This window comes from Euprymna scolopes, chromosome 30 (genome assembly GCF_053919585.1).
Source record: "Euprymna scolopes isolate OS-2025 chromosome 30, ASM5391958v1, whole genome shotgun sequence".
NCBI classification, from domain to species: domain Eukaryota; kingdom Metazoa; phylum Mollusca; class Cephalopoda; order Sepiida; family Sepiolidae; genus Euprymna; species Euprymna scolopes.
Window position 1 is genome coordinate 82,439,681 of NC_136511.1, and position 23,869 is coordinate 82,463,549.

The window sequence follows — 23,869 nt, forward strand, 5'->3', positions numbered from 1 at the left end:
CAACAGATCACAAATAGTCTGATATATTCACCCCTTCCCATATACACAAAGCTGGACATTAAAAAGTTAGAGATTAGGTAAAAAATGATACTAATTGAAAAGAATAGATAGTGAACAGAAGTTTTTCAGTAAGAAACTATATTTTTATAGAATGTACAAATAGCTTACCGGGAGACAATGGTCGGGATGTGTTTGGTGAGGCATATGGTATTGGACTGGACACTGTTCGTGGACGGACACTATGGCTACTTGACAGGTCATGTTGCTTTGTCATTTCATTGAAATGTCTAGCCAAAATGGAAGGTAAAATAAGAGAAACATAAAAGAAACAAATAAAAATAGAATTAATAATCAGTATTATTAAAATTTGATAAAACATACACAGAATCAACATCTTTTCCAAAACATTCCAAAAGCCTAAAAGAAAACATTAAGATAGACATTGAGAGAAAAAAGATTGCTTTAAAAATTCAAATTTCCTCAACACAAGAGTTATTTATTTGCTAGATATGTCTAAATATATTTCAAAATATGTACATTATGTATGAAAAATATATAAATGTTTATATTTTTTCTATTTCTTGTTTTATCGACAGGTAGGAATACAAAATGTCTTAAAAAGATTTTTCTTCTAAAAAGAAAAATTTTTTACCAATTCTTCAATCTTTAAAAGGATTGGTTGAAAATGTTATGCTTTTAGAAAATTTTATCCCCCCCCCCCAACAGACATTTTGCATTCCTACACGTCAACAAATAACTAAATAGAGAAAAAATGTAAACATTTATATATTTTTCATGCTGACTTTTATACATAATGTAATTACTAATTATCTGATATTATATTACTGATTATCTGCTGGTTGCAGACTGTTGGTCCGATGTATAAGTAGAGGGGAAGAAAGCCCTTTTCTTTTTAATAAAATAGATAAAGAACCAAAAGTTGAAGATTATAGAGAGATGTGTGCAGAACAGGATACTTCATTGATTTGTTCATATTGAAAAGAATGGACAAGAGTGCATTCGTTAGTGTAAATGTAGAACAGTTGAGATAGGCAAATCAGTTGAAAACCATGGGAAAATGATTAAAACTGGGCAAGAAGAGGTAGGTTAGACTGGAAGTCAATTTTCAAAAGAAATCTAACAAAGCATTCAAAGTATGGCAGGTATTTGTCTGATGAAGTGTATTCACTTGATTGCACATCCTTGAACGGTTTCAAGATGCTCTATGTTTTGAGCAAGATACGGATTCTAAGTGTTGTACGATAGTTGTACACAGTTTCAATGTCTGGAGCGCGGCTAACAATGGTCTTGTGAAATGATAAGCATTCATCTTCTTTGCAACTTACGGATGCAATCACAGAAAAAATTTTTAATTGAATCAGTTGCTATTTTAGATTGGCGCATTTCATGAAGTCAACACGTCATATACAATTATCAATGCACACAATCTGAAAGTGTCATCAGCACCACTTCTTTTGGTTAACGTTGTTCTAATGTCTGTCTTGAATGGTATTAACTAACCAGTCATTCAGTTTGCAACACTATAAGATAGAAAATTTTGGATCCAATGATATATAAGATTATATAAGCATCGAGATGGGCATCAAAAGTGCTAGTAACAGGTCTCCTTCACTTCCTTACATTTTTTTTTTTTTTTTTTTACAAGGGAGTCACCGTTTATCAAGGCCCGAAGATCACTCAAGGATAAAAGTTAATGAATGTAAAGCAGTAGTGTAGTAATCCTTAATCGTGGAAAATGGGTATAATCTGATTATTTAAGGGGATGGCACAACAAGAATTTGTTTACATTGGACTTGAAGACTAACATATTGTAGTGAGCCTGAGAGTAGGCTAGTGAAACAGATTTCCACAGATAAGCAGTTCTAGGAAAGAAATTTTGTTTATGGAATCTGCGTTTAGATTTAGGCACAGATTGAGAGGGGGGGTTGATACTGGTTGTAGCTAGTAGACTTTTGTGTGAAAGTTTGGCAAGGGGTGGGGGACATAGATTAGAGCTCAGACGAGCACTTGCCATGAAAGTAATGATAGAGCAGAGAGAGGCTCGCAATGTCTATTCTGTGGGAAAGAGGTTGCAGAGAAGAGAAAAGGGCGTCACCTACTATGTTTTGAAGCAGGTTTTGAACTGTCAAGGCAGGATAGGGAAGCTCTTGCCCATATGTGGCAACAATACTCCATTTTAGGATATACCTGGCTCTTATAAAGATAAAGCATCGCATCAGCAGTGAGATACATTCACACATTCATTGTGTAATGTACTTAAATGTTGATACAGTTTATTCAAGGAACACAAGATAATGGATATTTATTTATAGCTATTATATTTATTTTAGCTATCTTTTTTCTTTGACATGCATATGTCCTGTATTTTAGAGTGTTAAACATGTGTACCAAATACTAATAAATTTCATCAAGTCTTCAATTAGAAAAAATGCCAACCCAAATCAAGTTGAAAATGACATTAAATCTAACTGTATCAACATGGTGTTGACCAGGATTCCTTACACTTAAATTTTTTTTCTATAAATATTTCCATGTTCTACAACGATGACATTTATTTGTTAGATTCAGTATTTAAGTTAAAAAAAGTAAATGAGGAAAGCTAACTTTTACTAAAAGATTAGGAGTTATGCCCCTTATCTCGTTTTTCATTTTTGATGTTTAAATCGGCATTACTACTAAGATTAAATATCTTTAAAAGAATAAATTGTAGAAAACTCTTAGTTTCTAATTACTAATATTGTACAGAAATAACAAATCAATATAAATTAGTCACCTCATTCTCTGAAGCACTATTTTGGTGTGTGTGTGTGTGAGCAAGCGATGGCTAGTTTACATGGATTTTGTTTTTATTTTTAAATATTTAAGCAGACTTCAGCAGTTTGCTACTATGGAGAAATTCTCACAATTATTTAAGAAAAATTGGTTAAGAATAACACTTATTTTAGTAAGAGTGTATTTTTTTTTTATATACTAGCAGGGAGACCTGACATTGTCCAGGATTGAATAATGATCAACGAATGTTGCATACTCCTATATTTTTACTATCATCATTACTATCAAGTGAAATCACCCATTTTTAATCAAACCGACTGATTGTCTTGCTCTAGTTGGGAGCCCATCACAGTGCACCGGAAGGAAGCTCACATGCCTCTCGCAATGACAGTTCACAAACCATTATAGTCTACATCGCACTGTAGAGAGCCTACTGTTGATTTTATAAAATTATTTTTATATACAACAGCATGAATTGATGTTTAAAACAAAAAAGTCAAATATCATGGTTCAATTGTGCTCTAAACAGAAACATTCATTTTGAACATGCCCTTGTCATATAAAAGAACATACTGTTGATTTCTGCCTTTCTGCTTGTTTGATAATAAAACTTTAAAAATACATGTGCTGTTAGGCTGTATAAGGTGTTAACTTTGATCAAAATTGCCTGTTCCTTCCTTCATCGGATTTTTCCGATTATCAATATTTATCATTCTGTTACAAAACCTATCTAAGAACATCACCAGCTACCTACATTTGTGTGAAATTTCATAAAAATCGGCCAAGCCGTTTTGGAGTCCATAGGAAACAAACTCACAAACACAAAGTTCCTTTTAGATAGTAGATTATCTATATATATATGAAAAAATAACGGATTTGAAAAATGATTACGTTAACAGTACAAATAATACAAGTCATTTATCAATGATTGAAATAAATAATACAAGTCATTTATTAATGATTGAAATGAAAAAATTTCTGGAAAATTAGATGTGCAAAGTTTAATGTGAGATAGGCAGTAACAATTTCAGTTAAACACAGACACCAAATCTCCACTATAATTAGATATATGAATAATTTACCTTTCATCATCCATTTCAAGACTGGATTCGCTTTCAGAGAGATGCCTACAAAGACTTTCTCTTCGTTCCATCTCCATCTGAAGTTTTCGCTGCAACCGAAGATTTTCTTCCCTGATTTGTCTCTCTTCTTGTGCATATTGAGCCATTTTTTCTTCATCTGAATAATAAAAAAAAAGTTAAAACTGAAAAGTAACTGTAACAATTACATAAACCAAGGCTTCACTATAAAAAGTTGTACCTTTAAATAAAAACAGATTCTGTGCTTGAATATTTTTTTTTTTTGTAATCAGACCTAGGAACAAACCAGCAATTAATCACAGACCAGCAATTGTAGCTAACTTTGAACAAGTATATGTAATAGTCACTAAAACTTTTTAGGGAGTTATTATATACATTTTTCTTGTAGCTAGTGTAAGGAGTTGAGCAGTGAGATGTCTGTTCACATTACATTTAGACTTTTGTAGATTAGTCCAGCCAGGGATGTAAAAAACAAGGACATTCCAAAGTCGAGCAGTTCCAGGGAAAAACTATTAGAGTAGATTTTGTTTAGTTAGTTTATTTTACCAGCATATCAACCCTTTTAGGTTATTTAATGCTGAAGAACTGACTTTGTTTTTTTTTATTCATTTATTGTTTGTACTTTTTCCAGATTTTGTTGGTATTGAAACTTAAGTAGAAACAATCCGTGCATGCATGGTCCCCCTCTGGTGCTGCATGTGAGATGACGCCACAAAAAATAGTGAAGAAATGATGAATGTGAGAAGTGTGCCTTCACATTTTCGCAAAATTTCAGAAAAATCTAATGGATGGGGCAAAAGTTATGGCATAAAAAGTGTCATTTTTTACAATTTTGGGGCATTTGTGACCCCTTTTGAGCTCCTGGGAACGCCAAATACTATTGAAAATGTATATTTGAATTCAGCACTATGGAAAACCACTATATAGACATACATATCAAGTTTTTGAATAATATGAAAAAAAAGCTCCAAAAAGGCATGTTTTTTTTTTTTTTTTTAGCCCTAAAAGTCCCAGAGAGATGCAAACCAGAATTTTGCCAGGGTCACCCATATTGAAATTGTATTAACAATAGCCTCCACATTTTGGTCAAGTTTCAGGAAAATCTAATGGATAGATCAAGCGCTATAGGGAAAAAAAGTGCCATTTTGGGGCATTTTTGACCTCTTGAAACCCTGGGGACACCAAATCCCAGTGTAAATGGATAATGGTGCAGTTTCAGGCCTCAACACATGTATATTTGAGTTGACCACCGTGAAAAACCACTATAATCAAACATATCAAGTTTTTGTTGAGAAATATGAAAAAAGAGCCACAAAAGGGGGCGTTTTTAGCACTAAAAGTCCATGGGGACGTAAACCAGAATTTTGCCAGGGTCACCCATACTGGATTTATATCAAGAACAATGGATTCCACATTTTGGGCAAGTTTCAGAAAAATCTAATGGATGGATCAAAAGTTATGGGGCAAAAGTGTCATTTTGGCCATTTTTGACCTCTTGAGCCCCTGGGGACGCAACGAGAATTTTTGTAAAAAAGATTTTTTTTTTACTGTGCACATCTATTTAATGAAATACAATTCATGGCAAAATTTCAGGAAAAACTGGCAATCGTCTGGACTAACGGGCGCACAGAGACGTACGGCGCCACTGAAAACATAGGTCCCTCTCCGATAATCAGGGGACCAATAATGCTTTTTGATGGCCACTAGGAATTCTAAGAGGTTTTTGAGATCAACTTTGTAAAAAATGTCTTTCAGTTTGTTTTCTTGATAGTATTTTATTCGTGTTTGATTGAGATTAGTGGTGGGACGATTAATCGGAATTGAAATCGTTAATCGTAAGAATCATATTTTAGGGGGGAGGGAATCAGAATCGTATCGTTAAAAAATACCTTAGATTTACGATTTTTTCATTATGATTCTCTTATATTTTTAAGTTGAACTGTTTGTTTGAAGTGAAATTAATGCTCTCAAAAAGTTATAAAAACGTCAGAACTTTTCATAACATTTAATATGATGTACAAGAATTTTATTAACTACTTTAAAGGTAATCTTTATTTATCTTAATGAGTTTCGAAATTTGTTTGAATTTTTTCTTTAATTCTTTGAATTAAATTAAGAATTTTTTTTTTTTTTAGTGCTTCTACACGTTATCGCCGAAACTGAAGACACCATTTTATTTCACACACCTGCAGTTTAAATGCAAGGGAGAAATCAATATTTTAAACTATGAGAGAAGCCTGAAATAAATAAGAAATTAAACTGGAGATACAAAATTGTTTTATTAAAATTATATTTTCTTACGCAAACTTTTCAATGTTTTTACAATTATATTTTGATAAATTTTTATACAATAAATGTTTTGGTTTTCAAATGGCGCTCGCGCAGTTTAAACAATTATGAATTTATTATTTCATTTTCTGTTTTTAATAAAAAGGATGTTTCATGAAAAACTTTCCCATTTTCATTAATTAAATAGAAACATTTCCAATCAAACAATTATGAATATATGTTCTCTTTCACTTTCTTTATTTACTTTTTTTCATAGTTATTTCTGGAAATTTAATTTTTTTTTAATTTATTTCTAACTTCCGCCATAGTTTAAAATACTGATTTCTCCCTTGGATTTTTACAGCAGGTGTGTGAAATAAAATGGTGTCTCCAATTTCGGCGATAAAATGTAGAAGTACTTTTTTTTTTTTTTTTACTTTTACCTTAACTTGCTTTTATATTTCACCATTTGGTTTTTTAGTAATAAATGCTTCTCTACATTAAAAACCGACCTTGTGTCTTACTCTGCCCTGGGGGAGGCATGTAAATAGGAAGTAATATGGCAGCTGAAAAACGTTTTTCAACCACCATAAAAGCATGACAATACATTTAAACCCTGAAGAATTTCCACCACCATGTGCACTTGTTGTTCTAAGTTAACTAGCAACTACTTGCGTTTCAAACTTAAAAAAAAAAAAAAAGAAAAAAAAAGAAAAAAAAAGAAAAAAGAAAAAAAAAGAAAAAAAAAGAAAAAAGAAAGGCGCTTTAAAATAGTAAAAACACTAAAGCTTTTTTTTTGTTTTGGAAGGGAGATTTCAAGCGCCCCTATTATCCCAAAGAACCAGCTTTTTCAATAATTGTTAAAAAAAAAATTCTTTACAATTAATTTTTATTTAAAATTAAGAAATTATTTTCTAAAATATTTTGTTTATATATGTTTACATTTTGTTTTTAAGTAAAATTAAAAAATTAATTTAAAAAATATTGTTTATATCCATCTTCATTCAAAAAGGTTACTTTTCAGTAGCTTCACCGGTTGTTTTTTTTTTGTTTTTTTTCTTTTTTTTTTTTTTACACAGAGATCACCACTTATCAAGGCCCGGAAGCCACTCAGGGATAAGGGTTATTGCAAGTACATTACGTTAGTGAGGAGATTTGATGAAGTGTTTACTTAACTTAAATTTTCCAAATGTCAGAACGAAGCTCATCTGCCGGACCTACTTATCTAAGCTTCACTCTAATGGTAAGATAAGTGCATATGCACTCATGTTACCGTTATTTTTTTTTAATGGTTGAAGTTCCTCGCCCAATGTTTGAAGAGTTTCTAATTGGTTTTTAAAGGAAAATTGGTGAAAGTCAAAATTAGCACTTGTGGCGATAAACAAAAAGCTTTAGCGTATACGTACTTCTCATGGAATGTCGTAGATCAAAACAGTGAAATGTTATTTGGTGCTAATGCACTTATTGATCCATGCTATTTTTAAATAGTACTTTCAAGTTTAATTAAAAGTTTTACGATACCTGTTCTCATTAAATTTTTAGGTGAAAGTACAGAATAGATACACAACATCCTCCCGTCCCCATGTTAAGAATAGCTTTCTAAATAATGTCATTATTTCAGCACAGCTCAATAGGTGCATGAGTACCTTTTATTTTCTTGAATAAAATAAAAACTACTCGAGAACACCACTGTTTTTGTTTTAATAATTATTTTTTTAATCAAAAATAAAAAAAATAAAAATTTCAATTGTTCAAAACATGTTTTTTCCCCAAAGCTTATTGAGATTTTTTTTTACCATATTTTTCATGAACATGTTCTAAAAATGTTTCAAAATTATCTAATATTTTTTCACTTTTCATGTTATAAGCCTCTCTATACATGGCCTCATCGACATGAGACGATTTCATTTCTCCTACTGATCCCGATATGTATTTCAGTATTCTTTTAATACGAGACCAGTAGGCTTCAATATTGTTGGTGCAAACACCAGTAAGTAGATCCACAAAACTTTGTGAATGGTTTATAGTCCCGTGAACATAATTAAACTTGAAAATAATATTTAAAAATTGTGCAGATTCCATTTTGACTTTCACCAATTTTCCTGTTAATAATTATATAAACTCTGGCAAAAAAAAAAAAAAAATAAAAAAAATAAATAATAAAAAAAATATATATATATATATATATATATATATATATATATATATGGAAATGTATTTCTTTGAGGTGGGGAAGATAAAAATTATTAAATATATAATTCTATTCAAGAATGTATAAATATTGGCTAAAAGCATTAATCTTCAGAAATATGGCTGAAGATGATAATTACAATTTAAAAGAAAAAATTACATACGTTCTGCTTGGGCAGCTTGAAGCTGTTGTTTGAGGCGGGCTACCTCAGCCCGAAGGTGTTCTATGTGTTGGGCGAGGTTGTGTGCTGTATCGCCATTGTTCATATCACGTGGAGAAGGCGGAGATGACACAGGTTGGTCAAGCTTCTCTTGTAACATCCTAAAATTGGAAACAAATCTAAATTAGATACGCCATCTCATTTCATGTTTAACAGGAGAAAACATACCAACTGATTTTTAGTAAGAGTAAAAGTAAAGAAAAAAGAAATAAAAAGTAAATATAAGAGTAAAAAATATGTAAAGAAAAACAAGATTTATGAACATTTTTAAAGAATTTTTAGTTTGATGCAAACAAGAGACATTTTTGGATAAAAAATGTTGCAGAAAAAGTAAATAAATAATTTAATCTAAGATTCGGGATGTAAAAAAAATTAAATTGCATGATTTTTTTTTTTTTTTTTTTTAATTTAAAAAATTTTAAATGACTAACAACCAAAAATACGCCCCCCCCCCACCTAAACATAAGGTTATACACTACCTGTGTGAAATAAAGTTGTTAGTATATTTCAGCCTTTTCTGAGTAAATGCTGAAACAATAGAAACAATTTGATTTGCTATTTTGTCTATAGTTGGAAAGAATTTGAGAGCTTGTATCTATTTCCATGTTATTTGTGTCATGAGAATAATGTACTTAACTGGATTTGAACCCAGTTTGCCAATTCCAGTCAGCATCGATCATCATTAACAGCTTTTATTTGGAAAAAAAATGGAGAGAATGTTGGTAGACCATAGAAAACTTAAATATTAAACGATGCAATCTATAATACAAATCTCACCTGTCTGTTTAAATGTATATATGTATGTTTGTACGTCTGCGTAAAACTTTCGACAGAGGCGATAGGTTTTCACAAGATCAGTATCATTTTAATTTTTTTGGACGACAAAGACCAAAAATTGGCCAAAAACATTAATTCCTTCACCCTCAACTGGGCACTTTTCTACAGGGAGGGGTCGCTTTTCTCTCCAATATTTTCGAAAATCATCCCCTCTTTTTGATTGACTAGCCTTAATTTAAACCTTTGTCACTTCTGGTTTGGCAATGGACACAACAGCAAAGACGTCAGGGTTTTTTTTTGTTTTTTTTTCACATTCTTTTCCTCCTTCACGGTACAGGTTTGAGCTTGCCTGCCTACTACAATTTTTTTTTTTTGCTCAACACACCTCCAAACACCCGGGCAACGCTGGTCACCCAAGCTAGTATACAATATAAATAAAATTCAATAGTAAAGCTTTGATTATCAATCACTTCACTGTCACAGCTGCGTAATTTTACACTTGTAGGTGTGTAAAGGAATGCGATCATTTTTGGAATATTTATTTTTCACTACACTATTGTGAATCTCTTGCCATTTCTTTATAAATATAGAGGGGGAGAGAGTGTTTTTAAATTTGGAGACTTGCATTTGATATAAACCACATATTTCTTGTGTAATATATATCTTATTAAAGTTTTCATCTTAAATCTAAACAATACATTTGCAGCCGTTATGACACAAGTTTACTTGTTTGTTATGTCAACCTCTTTAATTAAATAACGAATGCTCCATTCACCTATAGCTTCTTTTTGTAGAGGGTTTTCATTTGCTTTTCTAAAATGCTTCTGTAATCATGCTAAAGAAAAATGTGGCAGATGTTTATTTGAACTTATGATCATACAGATCAAAATATTTTCGGGGGGGGGGGAGAGGTCCCTATATTCTATTTTTATATTCAAATGTAAACATTACTGAGTGTGTTCAAGACTTTAATAAATTCTTAAATTTTGAACTTTAAAATTAAGGGAATATTCATGGAAGACTCTCCTTCCAGAGGAAGAAGGTTATTGCCCAAATCATTTCATGCAAAACTTAATTTTTTTGTTTTCTTAAACTATAAACTAGTGGTTCCCAACCTGTGGGCCGTGATCCCATTAGGAGTTTTGACATCAATGTTGCCAATTGATTTTGAGCCAAATGTGAATATTGTATAAAACATGATGAAAAACATTGATATGAAGGAGACATTTCTGTTTACTATTTAATCTTAGAAACGTTTTCTGAGGGTAGAAGAGTGCAAAAGCAGATTTGTTTGTCAGTGTCGTGAGAGGTTGGGCATTTTCCATGTGCAAAGGAAATGGAGTTGGATTTATTAATTGCTATCTAAAAAATTGCAATACCAGCTGTCTCATTATGGTCAGTTTGTAAACATAATTTACATAGAAGTGGAAATTTATGTGTTTGAATAATTTTGACTTGATTTGCAATTTTTGTAGTAGTTTTGGAGTTTTTTATGAATTTAAAATTGTGAATTTACGAAATGAATAATTACTTCAGGAATAAATAATCTTTAATTCAATAACTGCAATATATGGCAGCTTGTTGTACAAAAGTTAAAGTATATACAAGATATTTTAAGGGTTGGGGGTCGCTTCCTGATTGCTTGTTCTCAAATGGGTCACCATATTTGAAAGGTTGGAAACCACTGCTGTACACTGTTTCTATCTTAAAGAATTTGTCTTCTTATATATTTCTACCTCATCTTACACTTACTGTGAGGATACAAAGTGATTTTGCATCATTTTGAATTTACCAGAACTTTCTAAGCTAAGAAGAAGTCATCTTCCCAACAGCGAGAAGTATTTATTGCCTGATACTTGATGTATTCTCATTTGTGAAGAGTGTTGATAGGACCATCCCAGATATTTAGGGGCAAAATTTACAATTAACTGTCTTATGTGATAAATTGACTTAATGTCTCCTTATTCCAACTGCATATAATATTTCAGCTTTTTCTTTGTACATTTTCTCCAGGATTTAGGGTTATGGAAGCGCATGCATTTTTTTTCCTCTATCAAATATTACCTTCCTTTCAACATTTGTGTACAGACGATTACTTAACCTCCCTCTCAAAATCTCACCTCTATGTAAACATGTTGCTGCAAGGATGGTTTTTGCAACTAATGTTTAAAGGTTATTTATAAATTTAGTACTTACAGAACAATGCAGCTTATATTTATAGCTCAGTAACAAAAAAAATCAAATAAAGATAATGACAGTTCAGTGGTGAGATCATTGGTTTCCAGGATTATTCGATTTTTGCTGGCAATATTGTGTACGGATCCTGCTTATATATATATATATATATTACATATATATATATTTAAAAAAAAGTGGTAATTAAAAAAAATTTTTTTGACAGTTTGCATAGTTAATTTTGTTAATTTAGTGTATGTTGTTGGGATTAACATAGAAAATCACAAAGAGAAAAATGTAAGTTTTCTAAAGAGGAACCACCTGTTATGGGCGTTGCCTTAACCACTTCACTAACAATCCAACAGTGATGGTTGAATTTGTACAAATAACTTTTCTCTCCCACTTTGTGAATAATAAATGATAAAATTGTACTGTTGTATTCCTAACAGTCTGGATTTTCATATTTCAAAATACTTTTTAATAATAAAGGTTTCAGAATTTTGGAGATGAGAGTTGACAATTTGTATTATTTGAACTATACTGTTCTGATCTTGGATATTATTCTAACAATCTTTAATGCAATCTCTAACCTTCTTCGAATGCAGCCTGTCTATAATCGGCATGAAATTTCAAATGAAACCATGTAATTCACTACATACCTAAACAATACGTTTAAGGTTTTTAAAATTCTCCATAGGACCTATGCCATAAAGGATACAAGTGCTAAATAATAGATCTGTGACTTTCTTCTGGAGGTTGAAGGTTCAATCTTCAATGCAGTTGATACCAAGAAAATTATGAATTATTTAAAACTTCTATATATTCGAGCTTGACAGAACAAGAGCAAGCTACTCCAGCAGATTTATTAAAGCGTTCAATTCAAAATTCTATAAAGATTACAGAATTCGGCAAGATATACCTGAAGGTCAGTGCTTACATTGATTGAAACGCTGTGAGAATAACATCCAAGATGAGAATAGTCCAAACAATCTAAATATGAACAAAAGAAACATAAGAGTAATTCACTCTAACATATAAAGTTCTCTTGCCAGATTTTAAAAGTAAGACCCAAATAGCATTTCAACTGATAAATCAAACTTTGCTTCTTGTTAGCCAATTGTTATTTGTTATTGTTGTATCATATTGGCAATATAACATACTTATTTAATTTATTTTTCTAATTATTTATTTTGACTGCTAATATGAAACGTTTTTAACTAATCACCTTAAAAATAAAAATCAGCAAGGGAGATAATTCATATTTTAGAATGAATACAATAGTTGTCTACCTTAAAACTAAAATGATTTCATTACAATACATCAAGTGAATAGAAAAACCGATGTGTTAACCTTTTCTCTGCCTCTAATTTGTCCATTCTTTTCCACAGCCGATTCACCAATGATTCTTGTTCTTGTTCAAGAGCATTTTCCAGTTCAACTTTTTCTCTCCGCAACTGAAATACACAGAAAAGGTAAATTCAAAGAGGATGCCAAAAAAGGAAATTTCATAACTAAAGATTATATGTATATTTAGAAATAAACCTGTACAAAGTTGTGAGAATATAGATATATGCAAGTAAAGAAAAAATAAATAAATATATCAGTCTGCTGCAGTATTATGTGGGTAACATATTACTGCTCATTCCATAAATAACCGCATTATTGTGTACATGTTTCAACAGTAGTAGCTGTGGCAGTGTCTAGAGTTTGTCTGTCTCACTTTTTTTTTTTTTTTTTTTTTAACATTGCAGCTGTGTTTCTCTATATCTTTTGTAGCAGTTGCTGCTAAAAAACACATGTTGCTCCAAGGTTTCCATTTGTAGGTTTTATTCTTTGGGATTATGATACAAGTTGTTCTAAATCATAATATAGAGCTTCCATAACTTCTCTTTTCGCAGATACAGGAGAGTTACTAGAAAGAAAAAGAAAGAAAAAGAAAAAAAAAAAAAGAAAGCGTAATTATGTTCAGACCAAAACCTCTAGTGAAAGACTTGACTACTTTATTTACCACATATCTCTTGACCTATTTAAGACAGCATTTCCTTTGAACTAAACTTCATTTCTAATGAAAATGTTCACTTTCTACGTTAACATACCTCCCACTGACCAATCACATTGCTTCAATCTGCAATGATTTAAAAACAATGTGGCAAGTTCACAGATGCAGCGATGATGCTGATATGGTAATGAGGATGCAGAAAAAAAAGAAAGCATTGTTCCGGCTGACTACAATATGGTTGTGTTCAAGTCTAAAGTAAATAATTTCTTGATGAGCCGTTCCATATAAGTTATCAAATTTACCAAATTTTCATTACTAATGATTACTATATTGACCAATTTCTACTGTACACTCTTTAACCCTTATCCTTGAGTGGCCTCTGGGCCTTGATAATGTGGTGATGCCTATGTAAAAAAAAAAAAAAAAAAAAAAAAAAAGGTTGATATGACATTAATTCAATACACACACACACATACTAATTTGTGGACACTGGAAGAAGAAAAGAAAAACAAAAGAGAAACTTTATTTCAAGATAAAGTTTGTTTCTCATAAAATCGGACCTTAGAACCAATTCCTGGGTGGTCCTAGATTGCTGTTGAGTGTCAGCCGAAAATGTGTTAATCAAGAGAGATGAGGAAGAGGCCATCAAAGTAAGATGACAGCTGGGATTAAGCGTGGACAGGCATTTGGATATTTATTGCCTTTTACTGATATGGTAATTCAGTTTCGGAATGGAATTTGGCCACGACAGAAGCCAGGGGGCAATAAATCTGAATTAGGATTCAAGTGAGCATAAAAAAAAAAATAACCCCTTTTGTCTTCGATAATTTCAAGTGTTCGTTTTGTTTCTTTTTCTTCTGTGCTGAGCCTTTTGGGATTGACTAGACAGCTGGAAAGATTGTTGTTCAGCGATTCGGGGGGGGGGGGGGGAGTTCTAGGCGTAATGAAAATACTTTGATCCTTCCTTTTGGAGACGGAACGTAATTGGACCTAGCGAAGGGTGAAAGACAAAGGGACAGTTTCTGATTGACATTTAGAACCCATAATAAAGAGGTGGAGTTAAAGCTAACAGATTCCCAATATAACGAAAAGTAAAGACATCCAATGTGACACACAGCCATGCATTTTCTTCGGCGATCTCTCCCTCCCATTGCATCCTGGTTGACACTTGCCACTGATTTTTTCTAAGTTGATTTTTTTCCTTAAGCAGACACTGATGGTAAACAAAGAACTGCGTTAGCGAATGGCTGCCAGCCTCTATAATTGTACAAAGTAACCAACGCCTATGAACATTCTAACTTGTAATCTTTAGTGCAATAATTATTTCATGTTATGAAAAAAAACTGATCTTTGACTTCTTTTGTCTTTGTCGAACGCCTATTGCATGGAAGTGCAGTCCATTGCAGATCGGCTTTGATGCAGTTTGAAAGCCGAACCAAGATTTTGAAGCAGGTGAACTAACCATGGCGGCAAAATCAATCCTACCACTGGACGGAGGTAAAGGTGATGCCACCTGGATTGGAGCCAGGTGCACGTTTCTTCCAAGCTTGTGCACTTGCTCCGGTTCATAGGGGTTACAATTTGGTGCTATGACCAGGATAATCCACTTCTTTAAGAGGTGTGCGAATGAGTGGCCACGGGCACATATTTTTTCTCTCAAAAACATAAAATCGTTTGGTGAGAGAAAGGAGAGACCAAACAAAAAAAGGAAGAAAAAAAAAAAAAAACAGAAATTTGAAAAGAAATAAAAATAAATAAAAATAACTAAAGAAAGGTACACCATTCCATTATTCTTTTTTTTTTATCAAGAGACTTTGAGAGCATAGCCTGCCTATGGACTTTAGTCAATCGACTATAAAATCTGGGCCAACTTGCTGAAAGAGCAACTTAACAGCAGAAGACAACAAAAGGAGCAGATAGCAAGAAACAGGATAAGTCACTTTTTTAGTCCCCTTTGTATGCTTTGTTCAGTTTATGCTCTGTGTTTTGGATATTTTGAGGTACAACTTTGCATGGAGTTGAAGGTAGTTTTGTTGTTGGGTGGCAAAAATAGTGCGAGTTGAGAAGGGCGATGGATTCCTAAGAAGAAATAGAAGTAAATCAGTCAGTTGGGGGACAGAGGTAAAGGTGATGCCACTGGGATTAGAGCTAGGTGCACGTTTCTGCCAAGCCTGTGCACTTGCTCTGGCCTGTGAGTGAAGTGAAACATTTCTCTTAAAAGGTTTTTCACTAAACGCATGTATATGGTATGTTCAGAATGTACCGTCTGGCTGTTTTCTCTAAAAATGTTAGAACATTAAGTTTATAAATAGAAATTAAACTTTTTTTTTTTTTACTTAAAAGTAAAAAATATAAAATAACATTTAACGAAATATTTTTACTAAACCTTTTTGTAACAATATTTAAAAAGGTACTTTTATTCAAACATTAAAAGTACTTTTCAATTTCTTTCTACTGCTCTTCCTTCTATGCAATTATTCTTACTACTTCTTGTCTTCAGAAATCGACTGAAACTTCTTGGTCTTTCTTTCTCATCAAATCTTTCTGGGAGTTCATATATTAGATCCCTCACTCTTTTTGCTTATTGTAAAGTTAGTTCTCTTTATCACTTTAAACTTATTCTCACATTATTCTCTATCTCTACAAATCTATCAGACAATGTATTGAGTATTGTTATCAATTTGGGCTGGTGAATCTTCTTTTTTAAGGATTCTTGATATAGTACAGAAATGTATCTAATTTGATTGAATCCATCTTTTCTCTTCAGCCTCTCCCTATTACATGATATTGCTAATCAATCTTTTCTATAAATACTATTATGGCATGTGTTCTTCAGAATTGTCTGATTTATTCACTGCTTCCTTTATTCCAGCTTGTTTGACTCATTGGTCTAGTGGTTTCCAATTTGGTGTTATGATAAGTCGTAATACAGCTTCCTATTCCAGGAGCTTCTTTTCAAGAACTGCAGACTTGTGGAACTCTTTCTGCTGACTTTTCTTCCTACCTATAGTTTTGGCCTTTTCAAAACTAAAATTAACAGGCATCCGCTCTCTTTGCGATAATCTTCCTTATATCAACTGGCTTCATGACTGGAGTGATTCTTAAAAAAAAAAAAAAAAAAAAAAAATTAAAAACATATTAATCATAGAAGATCGGAGCTTTATTATCATAATAGACAGCATCTAACTTCTTTTCTAGATAAAATAGGATCTGCTCCCTCTCTTTCTTTGGTTTAATGGATGACATTCATTTAGTGAGGTCTTTCACTATTCGCTCTTGACACTGAAGCTTTTAAAATATCTGGTTGATGTCTTACTTCTTTCTTGGAGAGAAGAGTCTCATGGTAAAACACTAGTTTCTGGTCAGCCAAATAATCAGTTAAAGGATAAACTTTCTGTCGACCAACCTAGTAACCCTTTCTTGCCCTACTGAACTCTTGAAGGTCTTTTTTATCCAGCCAGTTTGGAATCCAACGGATTGAATGGTGGTGGGGCCTTTTTCAAACTGGGTTTGTCTTGAAACGATTCAATTTTTCTCTGTTCATTATCATGCCTTCTGTTAATCATCACAACAATCACTTTACTATTTCCTATACTGACAGGAGAGCTCTCAAGAAGAACTTTCCAATATCCTGTCATTTCTCTTTCGCAATTTTTCATATTCTTGCCCTTTGTGAATCTAATCTGAACTCTTCTAACGTCTTAGTTGATGTGTCCATCACAGAACCAGAAGTCACAAGCGTTGGAATTAAGAGTAGTCAACCGAAAGGAGACTTGCGAAAATGTTGACACAAAAACCGACCCCTCCTTGGTCACACACATTTTGCCTTTTATATATTTAGACTAGCGGGGGTACCCGGCGTTGCCCGGGTGCTTTGAGGTGTGTGTGGTGTTAAATAAAAAAGAACCCGGAGGAAGAGGAAGGAATCGAACCCGAAGCCCTGAGGCGAAGTTTGAAAATAAAATCGGCCAGCCAGAATGAGTTACTGAAAGATGTTTGAATTTAAGTAAAAACCAAATTGACAGGTGCGCGCACAGAAGTCGTTGAGCATCACAACGACGTAAGCATTGTTATAAGCGAAGTAAAAAAAGAAAACATTAAAACTTAAGCGGGGTGGGGGTGGGGGATCAAAACATTGGGGGAAAAAAAAAAAAGAAACTAACGTAAGGCAAACGAACGATGTTAAATGTAAAAATCGAAAAAACAAAAAAGAAAAATGGCTTAAATAAGCCTGTTTCGATATTAAAATTTAAAAAAATCGGTGGGTACCTGGGTGTTTTTGGGTGTGTGGTCAGGGGTGAATAAGTGAAGTAAAAAAAAAAAACAAAAAAACAGAAAAACGAACGTTACGTGAAAAATGGCTTAAATAACACTGGTTCAATATTTCAATTTAAAAAAAATTGAAAAAAAAAAAAAGAAAAAAAAAAGACATCTCACACCACGATTCGAACCCAAAACGTTTGGATAATGACCCAACGCGCTAACCAACTGAGCTAACACAACGTACATGAAATTTAGTCAGTTCTTCAAGTATTTAAAGTAAATCAGGTCATGACGTCATCTGACGCATGCGTAGAACCGGTCGTCGTCACAAGAGGACTGTTTTTGGTTACCCCCCCCCCCTGCCGAAAATTGTCGATTTCGGGGTGGAAAAAATTAACATTTTTGGCCAAGTTTTCAATATTTTTCGGGCAAAGGATGGGGCTTGTGAATTTTTGTTCTGTGTGTCGAAAGTTTTTAGCAGACACACAAACACACATTTTCGCTTTTATATATATATATAGACTAGCGGGGGGTTACCCGGCGATGCCTGGGTGTGTGTGATTTTGGATGAATCAAAAGCGGGGGGGGGGGGGTAAAATAAAAAGTTTTGGTAGGTGAGTATGAGGATCGAACCTGAACCCTTGAGGCAAAGTTGGAAATTAAAGTGTGGAAAAAAAAAACAAACAAAAAACGTGCAATGTTAACCATTGGGCCACCGCGACATACAACGGAAACACGTTTGAATTTATTTATTTAAGTATTGACAGGTGGGCGCAATAAAAATTATCTCTGCTGCTTCTATTTGACCTAATTAATGAAGTCAAATAGAAGTCACGCAGTTCCCAACTTTGACTGGTTTTTTTCTCCTACAGATGTTGGGGAGGGGGAAAGCAGCTCCCCATTATTCAGATTGATTAGCAATTGTCTGATATAATAGGAGTTTGTCCCCACATTGATCAAAGCTGATTGCTTGCGGACGTTCCCGGCACGATGCCGAGAACAGTTTGTTAGCTTTTGAATTAGTTTCACTTTTTATATGAAAAAGGTGAATCAACGTGAGAAGCCATAATAGCAATAATTTTGTAAAAGTCGCTTTAAATAAATCTAGATGCTACGCGTTCCCAAATCCTAGATATTATCTAGGGGCTATATAAATAGTTCTAAGCGATCGTAACGACCCCGGGAGCGTGTGCGAAAGAAGCCTTTGCGAGACATACACGAAATGGTCACACACATTTTGCCTTTTATATATATAGACTAGCAGGGTACCCGGCGTTGTGTGTTTGTGTGTGTGTGTGTGTAGGGAGGGGGGGGTAAAGAACTTAAAAAATCGGAAAAACCCAAACAAAAAAAAAAAAAAACAGCCAACGAATGTAAAACTTTTTTTTAAAAATCGGAAAAACAAACCCCCTCCCCCAAAAAACGGACGGCGTTGTCCGGGTGTTTGGAGATGGGGGGGGGACAAAGAATAAGCGAATTAATAACCCTGTTTAAACTTTTAAAAAACAGTTTAAAACAAAACAAATAAATCAGCAAACAAGCGTTAACTTCTTTAAAACAATCAGATAAACAAAAACCCAAGAACAAAAAAAGAAAAACACAGTGAAAAGCGGAAAAACAATGGTATAAATAACCTCATTTCAACATTGAATGTTTCAAAATCGAGAAAAAAAAAAAGTACATCTGATAACTGGGATTGAACCTGAAATCTTTAGATAATGACGCTGTCACTTAACCCATCGCGCTATCGACGCGTGGATGAAAGTGGCTTGGTTTTTATAATATTTAAAACGAATTCAATGTACGTCTTTTGCGCGTAATAACGCATGCGTAAAGCAATCTGAACATGAAGATACCATTTTTTTCACTCCTTGTAAAAAACGAGAGCCGTTAAGGATGAAGGAATGAATGTTTTTGCCCAATTTTTCGATATTTGTTGTCCAAGATGTGGAGCTTCAAAATGATACCGAACTCATGAAAATCCGTGGCCCGTCAAAAGTTTTTGCAAAACATACAAACACACACACACACATTTTCGCTTATATATATATATGACTAGCAGGGATACCCAGCATTCCCCGGGTGTTTGTAGGTGTGTGTGTTTGATGGGGGGGGGGGGTTAAAGCAGAAAAAAAAGGAAACCGAATCGTTTAAATATAAAAATATGTTAAACTTCTTAAAATAAAACAAAGAAACAGCAATTTTAAAAATGGGGAAAAAAAAATCTTTTGCAGGTGCAAAAGAAAAAAAAAGGGCAGGGCGTTGGTAGCAGGTAGGCTCAAATCTGGAGCCTTGAGGCCAATAAGCTGATGCCAAACACATGCGCTACGGAGATGGAAGCAATGTAAGACAGTAAATATAATGATTAAAAAGTGAAGAAGTTCAAATTGAGGTCAAACATCACGCTATTCCGCAGTTTTTAAGTGCGTGTCTAATGATGTCAAATCCTTTTACTGCAGGATAGTTCTTTTGGGTTTGTTTACCCAACTTTGTCTGGTTTTGCTTCCCCAACGTGTTGGGAAAAACCAGCTCTCCCGTTTGTTAGGAGAGTGTCCAAATGAAAGCAATTGTCTGATATGACGGTGAAAACCGACATTGACCAAACGTCCATCGCTTTGCTGGGGAACTGCTGATACGATTCAGTTTCGCTTTTTTATACTGAAAAGCGAAACAAACATGCGGTGATCAAAAAAAATCTCGAAAATAGCACGTAAAAGTCAGGCAAATTAAAGATAGACGCGACCCCCGTTCTTAACTCGTAGATATGATTTAAACAGCATATAAAAAGTTTTAACAAGGTGTGACCCGACCGAGCACCCCCTCGAAAAAAGCCTTTTGCGGACATACACAAAAAGTGCACACACACACACACACTTTCGCTTTTATATAATAGACTAGATTAGACGGGATACCCGGCGTTGCCTGGGTGTTTGGAGATGTAAAAGAAAAAAAAAAGTTTTGGTGGGTAGTTAGGCTCGAACTTGAACCCTTGAGGTTAATAGGTTGATGACTTCCTGCCATACGTGATGCAATACGAACAGTCCAGCAGTGCCTGTGTGTTTGAAAAAAAAAAAATAAATAAGTTTGGAGGAGGGAGGTAAGCTCGAACCCCAATCCTTGAGGTGAAAGCGGAAAAACAAAAAAAAGCCTGATGACTTGACTAAGAAGTGAATTAGGTCAAACATCAATTTCGCAGTTAAGTACGGCTGCGAGGTAGTTCTTTTGGGTTTGTTTTCTCTAAGATGTTGGGTTGGGGTGAAAACCAGTTCCCCATAAAAAATGGGGGTGTCCAACCACATTTATCAAAAGCTGATTTGCTTTCAGGATGTCCCTGAGTGCCAGGCCGAAATTTATTTGTTTCCCCACTTAGCAAATTAGGCACAAGGCCATTTTTTAATGTGGAGAGTGAAGGGGAGGGAGACTAGCTCCCTCAAGGGGGAACTGGATAGCGACAACTGGTATGAAGGGTTTCCCCTACATGGACGAATAACCGATTGCTACAAGAGCAATGGTCTTATTTGTGGGGTTTCCCCCACATATGGTCTTTGATTGCAGTATCTGCCAGAACAGATACTATACAAAGGTGATTTGATCTAGGCCAAAAGGCCAATCCTGGCACGAAGGCCAGGCCGAGAACACAAATTCATTTTCAAAGTTTTGCTTTTTTTATACTGAAAAGTGAAACGAAGATGTGGCAATCAAAAAAAAATCTCGAAAATAGCGCATAAAAGTCAGGCAAATTAAAGATAGACGCGACCTCCAGATTCTTAACTCGTAGATATTATGATTTAAACAGTATATAAAAAGTTTTAAGGAGTGACCCGACCGAGCGCCCCTCCTGAAAAAAGCCTTTTGCAGATATACACAAAAAGTGCACACACAAACACACATTTTCGCTTTTATATCATAGACTAGCGGGGGGTACCTGGCGTTGCCTGGATGTTTAGAGGTGTGTGTCTGTTGGGGCGGCGATTCAAAACAAGAATAAGTGAAGTAATAACTAGTGTTGGGACGATTCCTAATTTTTATACGATTCCGATTCCAGGAAAATATTGATTAACGATTCCGATATCAAGTACGATTCCGATTCCTAGGGAATTTATTGTTTTGAAATATACCAGGTAGTTTTATACTTATGGTCGGTAGTTCCCAAATATGTTCCCTAACTTTGGAAGAGATATTTTATGTCTACACCGTCGTGTTTTGGATTAAATAAAATTATTATATAGCAAACTAAACGGAAAAATTAGCAAAATTTATTCTAGAGAAAATTTATTTTACTTAATTGGAATACAGAAAAAAAACCTCAAAGAAAATAGAATTTATCCTTCAGAGAAAAAACAAATAAAATAGAATTTATATAACAGAACAAAAACAAGAAAATTAGAGAATAAATACACACGATTCATTATTTTGGTCCTCATAATTAACAGATTTAATGAATTAAATAAAAAAAAATATAGCGGAAGAGAAAGAAAATATATACTAATTAAATATAAAAAAGATAAATATTTAATTTAATAATTTATAAATGAACGTGCGTAATGAAAAAAAACCAATATACCACGTGACATGGCGCCGTAGATACAAAATAACCGGGTTTGTATTACTGTACACATAGATTCGAAAAAGTTGTCAAAAAAACAAATATATAACAAACAAATATTATCAAAGGCAAGATAAGTTACTTTTCTACCAAACTGGATACATTTTTTTTGTTTTTATTCAATGTAACATGTTTATTCAGCTCAAAAACATGCAGTGTTTACCGATGTAATGGAAAATTCAAAATGGCGCCCGACACTCTCTTTAACATGGTAAGTTGGGAAAAGGTGTTACAAATAATAAACTAGACAAAATACTATTAAAAAAAACATCGAGTATATATCAAAATATGTCACGGTAACATATATTGAGCGAGTTTCTAGCAGTATTTTGTATAGTTTATTATTTATAACATCTTTTCCCAAACTTACCGTGTTAAGGAGAATGTCGAGCGCCATTTTGAATTTTCCAATACATCGGTAAACACTGTATGCTTTTCGAGCTGAATAAACACGTTACATTGAATAAAAACCCGAAAAATATATCCAGTTAGGTAGAAAAATAACTTATCTTGCCTTTGATAACATTTATTTGTTATATATTTGTTTTTTGACAACTTTTTCGAATCTATGTGTACAGTAATACAAAGCCAACTAGTAAAATTCTATTTATAAATACTTTTTAAAATGAAATTATTTAATTAATCGTAAATTTTATTTAGACATAAAAATTAACTGATTACAAAACCTTTTAAAAATATATATATTAATTTCTTTTTCGTTCGGCAAAGAACTGCGCAAAACACTTTTAATTTTCAATTTAAAATTCTAGAAAAAAGATTATATTATTCTGCTTTTAATATAATCAAATTCAGGGTTTTATCTTTCTGGAGAAAAAAAAATAATGGATTTTATTTCAATGAAATTGAAAAAAAAAAACTTGACTGAATTGAATTAATTACCCTTAAATTAACGAAGGGGTTATTTAATAACTTTAGGTTTGGTAGAGATAGGTATGGGGTCGATTTTTTTGAAACTTCAAAAGAAACCGACTACTGTCAAAACTTTGCGAAATAATACAACGTGATCAATTTCATTTTAAAGATATTTCTTTCAAAAGCCTTCTTTTAAAAAAAGAAAAAAAAAAGTATATTGTTCTATTAAACCTTTTACTGTTTAAATAATTTGACTTTGCTCGTTTTATTTTAAGAAAATATAAGTTGAAAAAGCATTTTCCTTCAGTATTAGATTTGTCAGTAAAAAAAAACAATCGCCAAAAAGATAAGCGTTTTTTTTATTTTTACTCGCAATATAGAGCCCTGCATACTTCTTTTCAAGTTAACTCTTTTGTAGTTTTGATTACAATAGATCTGAATGAATGAACCTTGTAAGGGAGGGGCACTAAGCATTGCCCTGTTAATAATGAATTTCTTTGGTTTCTTTTTATTTCTCTCTTGCGGTTAGAAATATCAGGAATTTTTTTTTCTTTTTTTCAGCATCAGACTAAAAGAATTGTAATGAAGGAATCGGAAAATTAAG

General features: G+C 33.2%; 1 protein-coding gene across 6 annotated transcripts in view; it reads right to left on the reverse strand.

Annotated features, from left to right (window-relative positions):
• Positions 1-23,869, reverse strand: part of LOC145254860 (coiled-coil domain-containing protein 6-like) — a 181,176-nt gene that overhangs the window by 39,451 nt on the left and 117,856 nt on the right. For all 6 annotated transcript variants that reach the window (XR_013863818.1, XM_080113716.1, XM_080113717.1 and 3 more), the window contains exons 4-7: positions 12,875-12,978; positions 8,516-8,673; positions 3,876-4,032; positions 169-287 (exon numbers count right to left, since the gene is read on the reverse strand). Coding sequence is in view for 5 of the 6 variants with exons in the window: in XM_080113716.1 (XP_079969842.1) it covers positions 169-287; positions 3,876-4,032; positions 8,516-8,673; positions 12,875-12,978 (538 nt within the window). In the remaining variant the exon portion in view is untranslated. The remainder of the gene's footprint in view (positions 1-168; positions 288-3,875; positions 4,033-8,515; positions 8,674-12,874; positions 12,979-23,869) is intronic.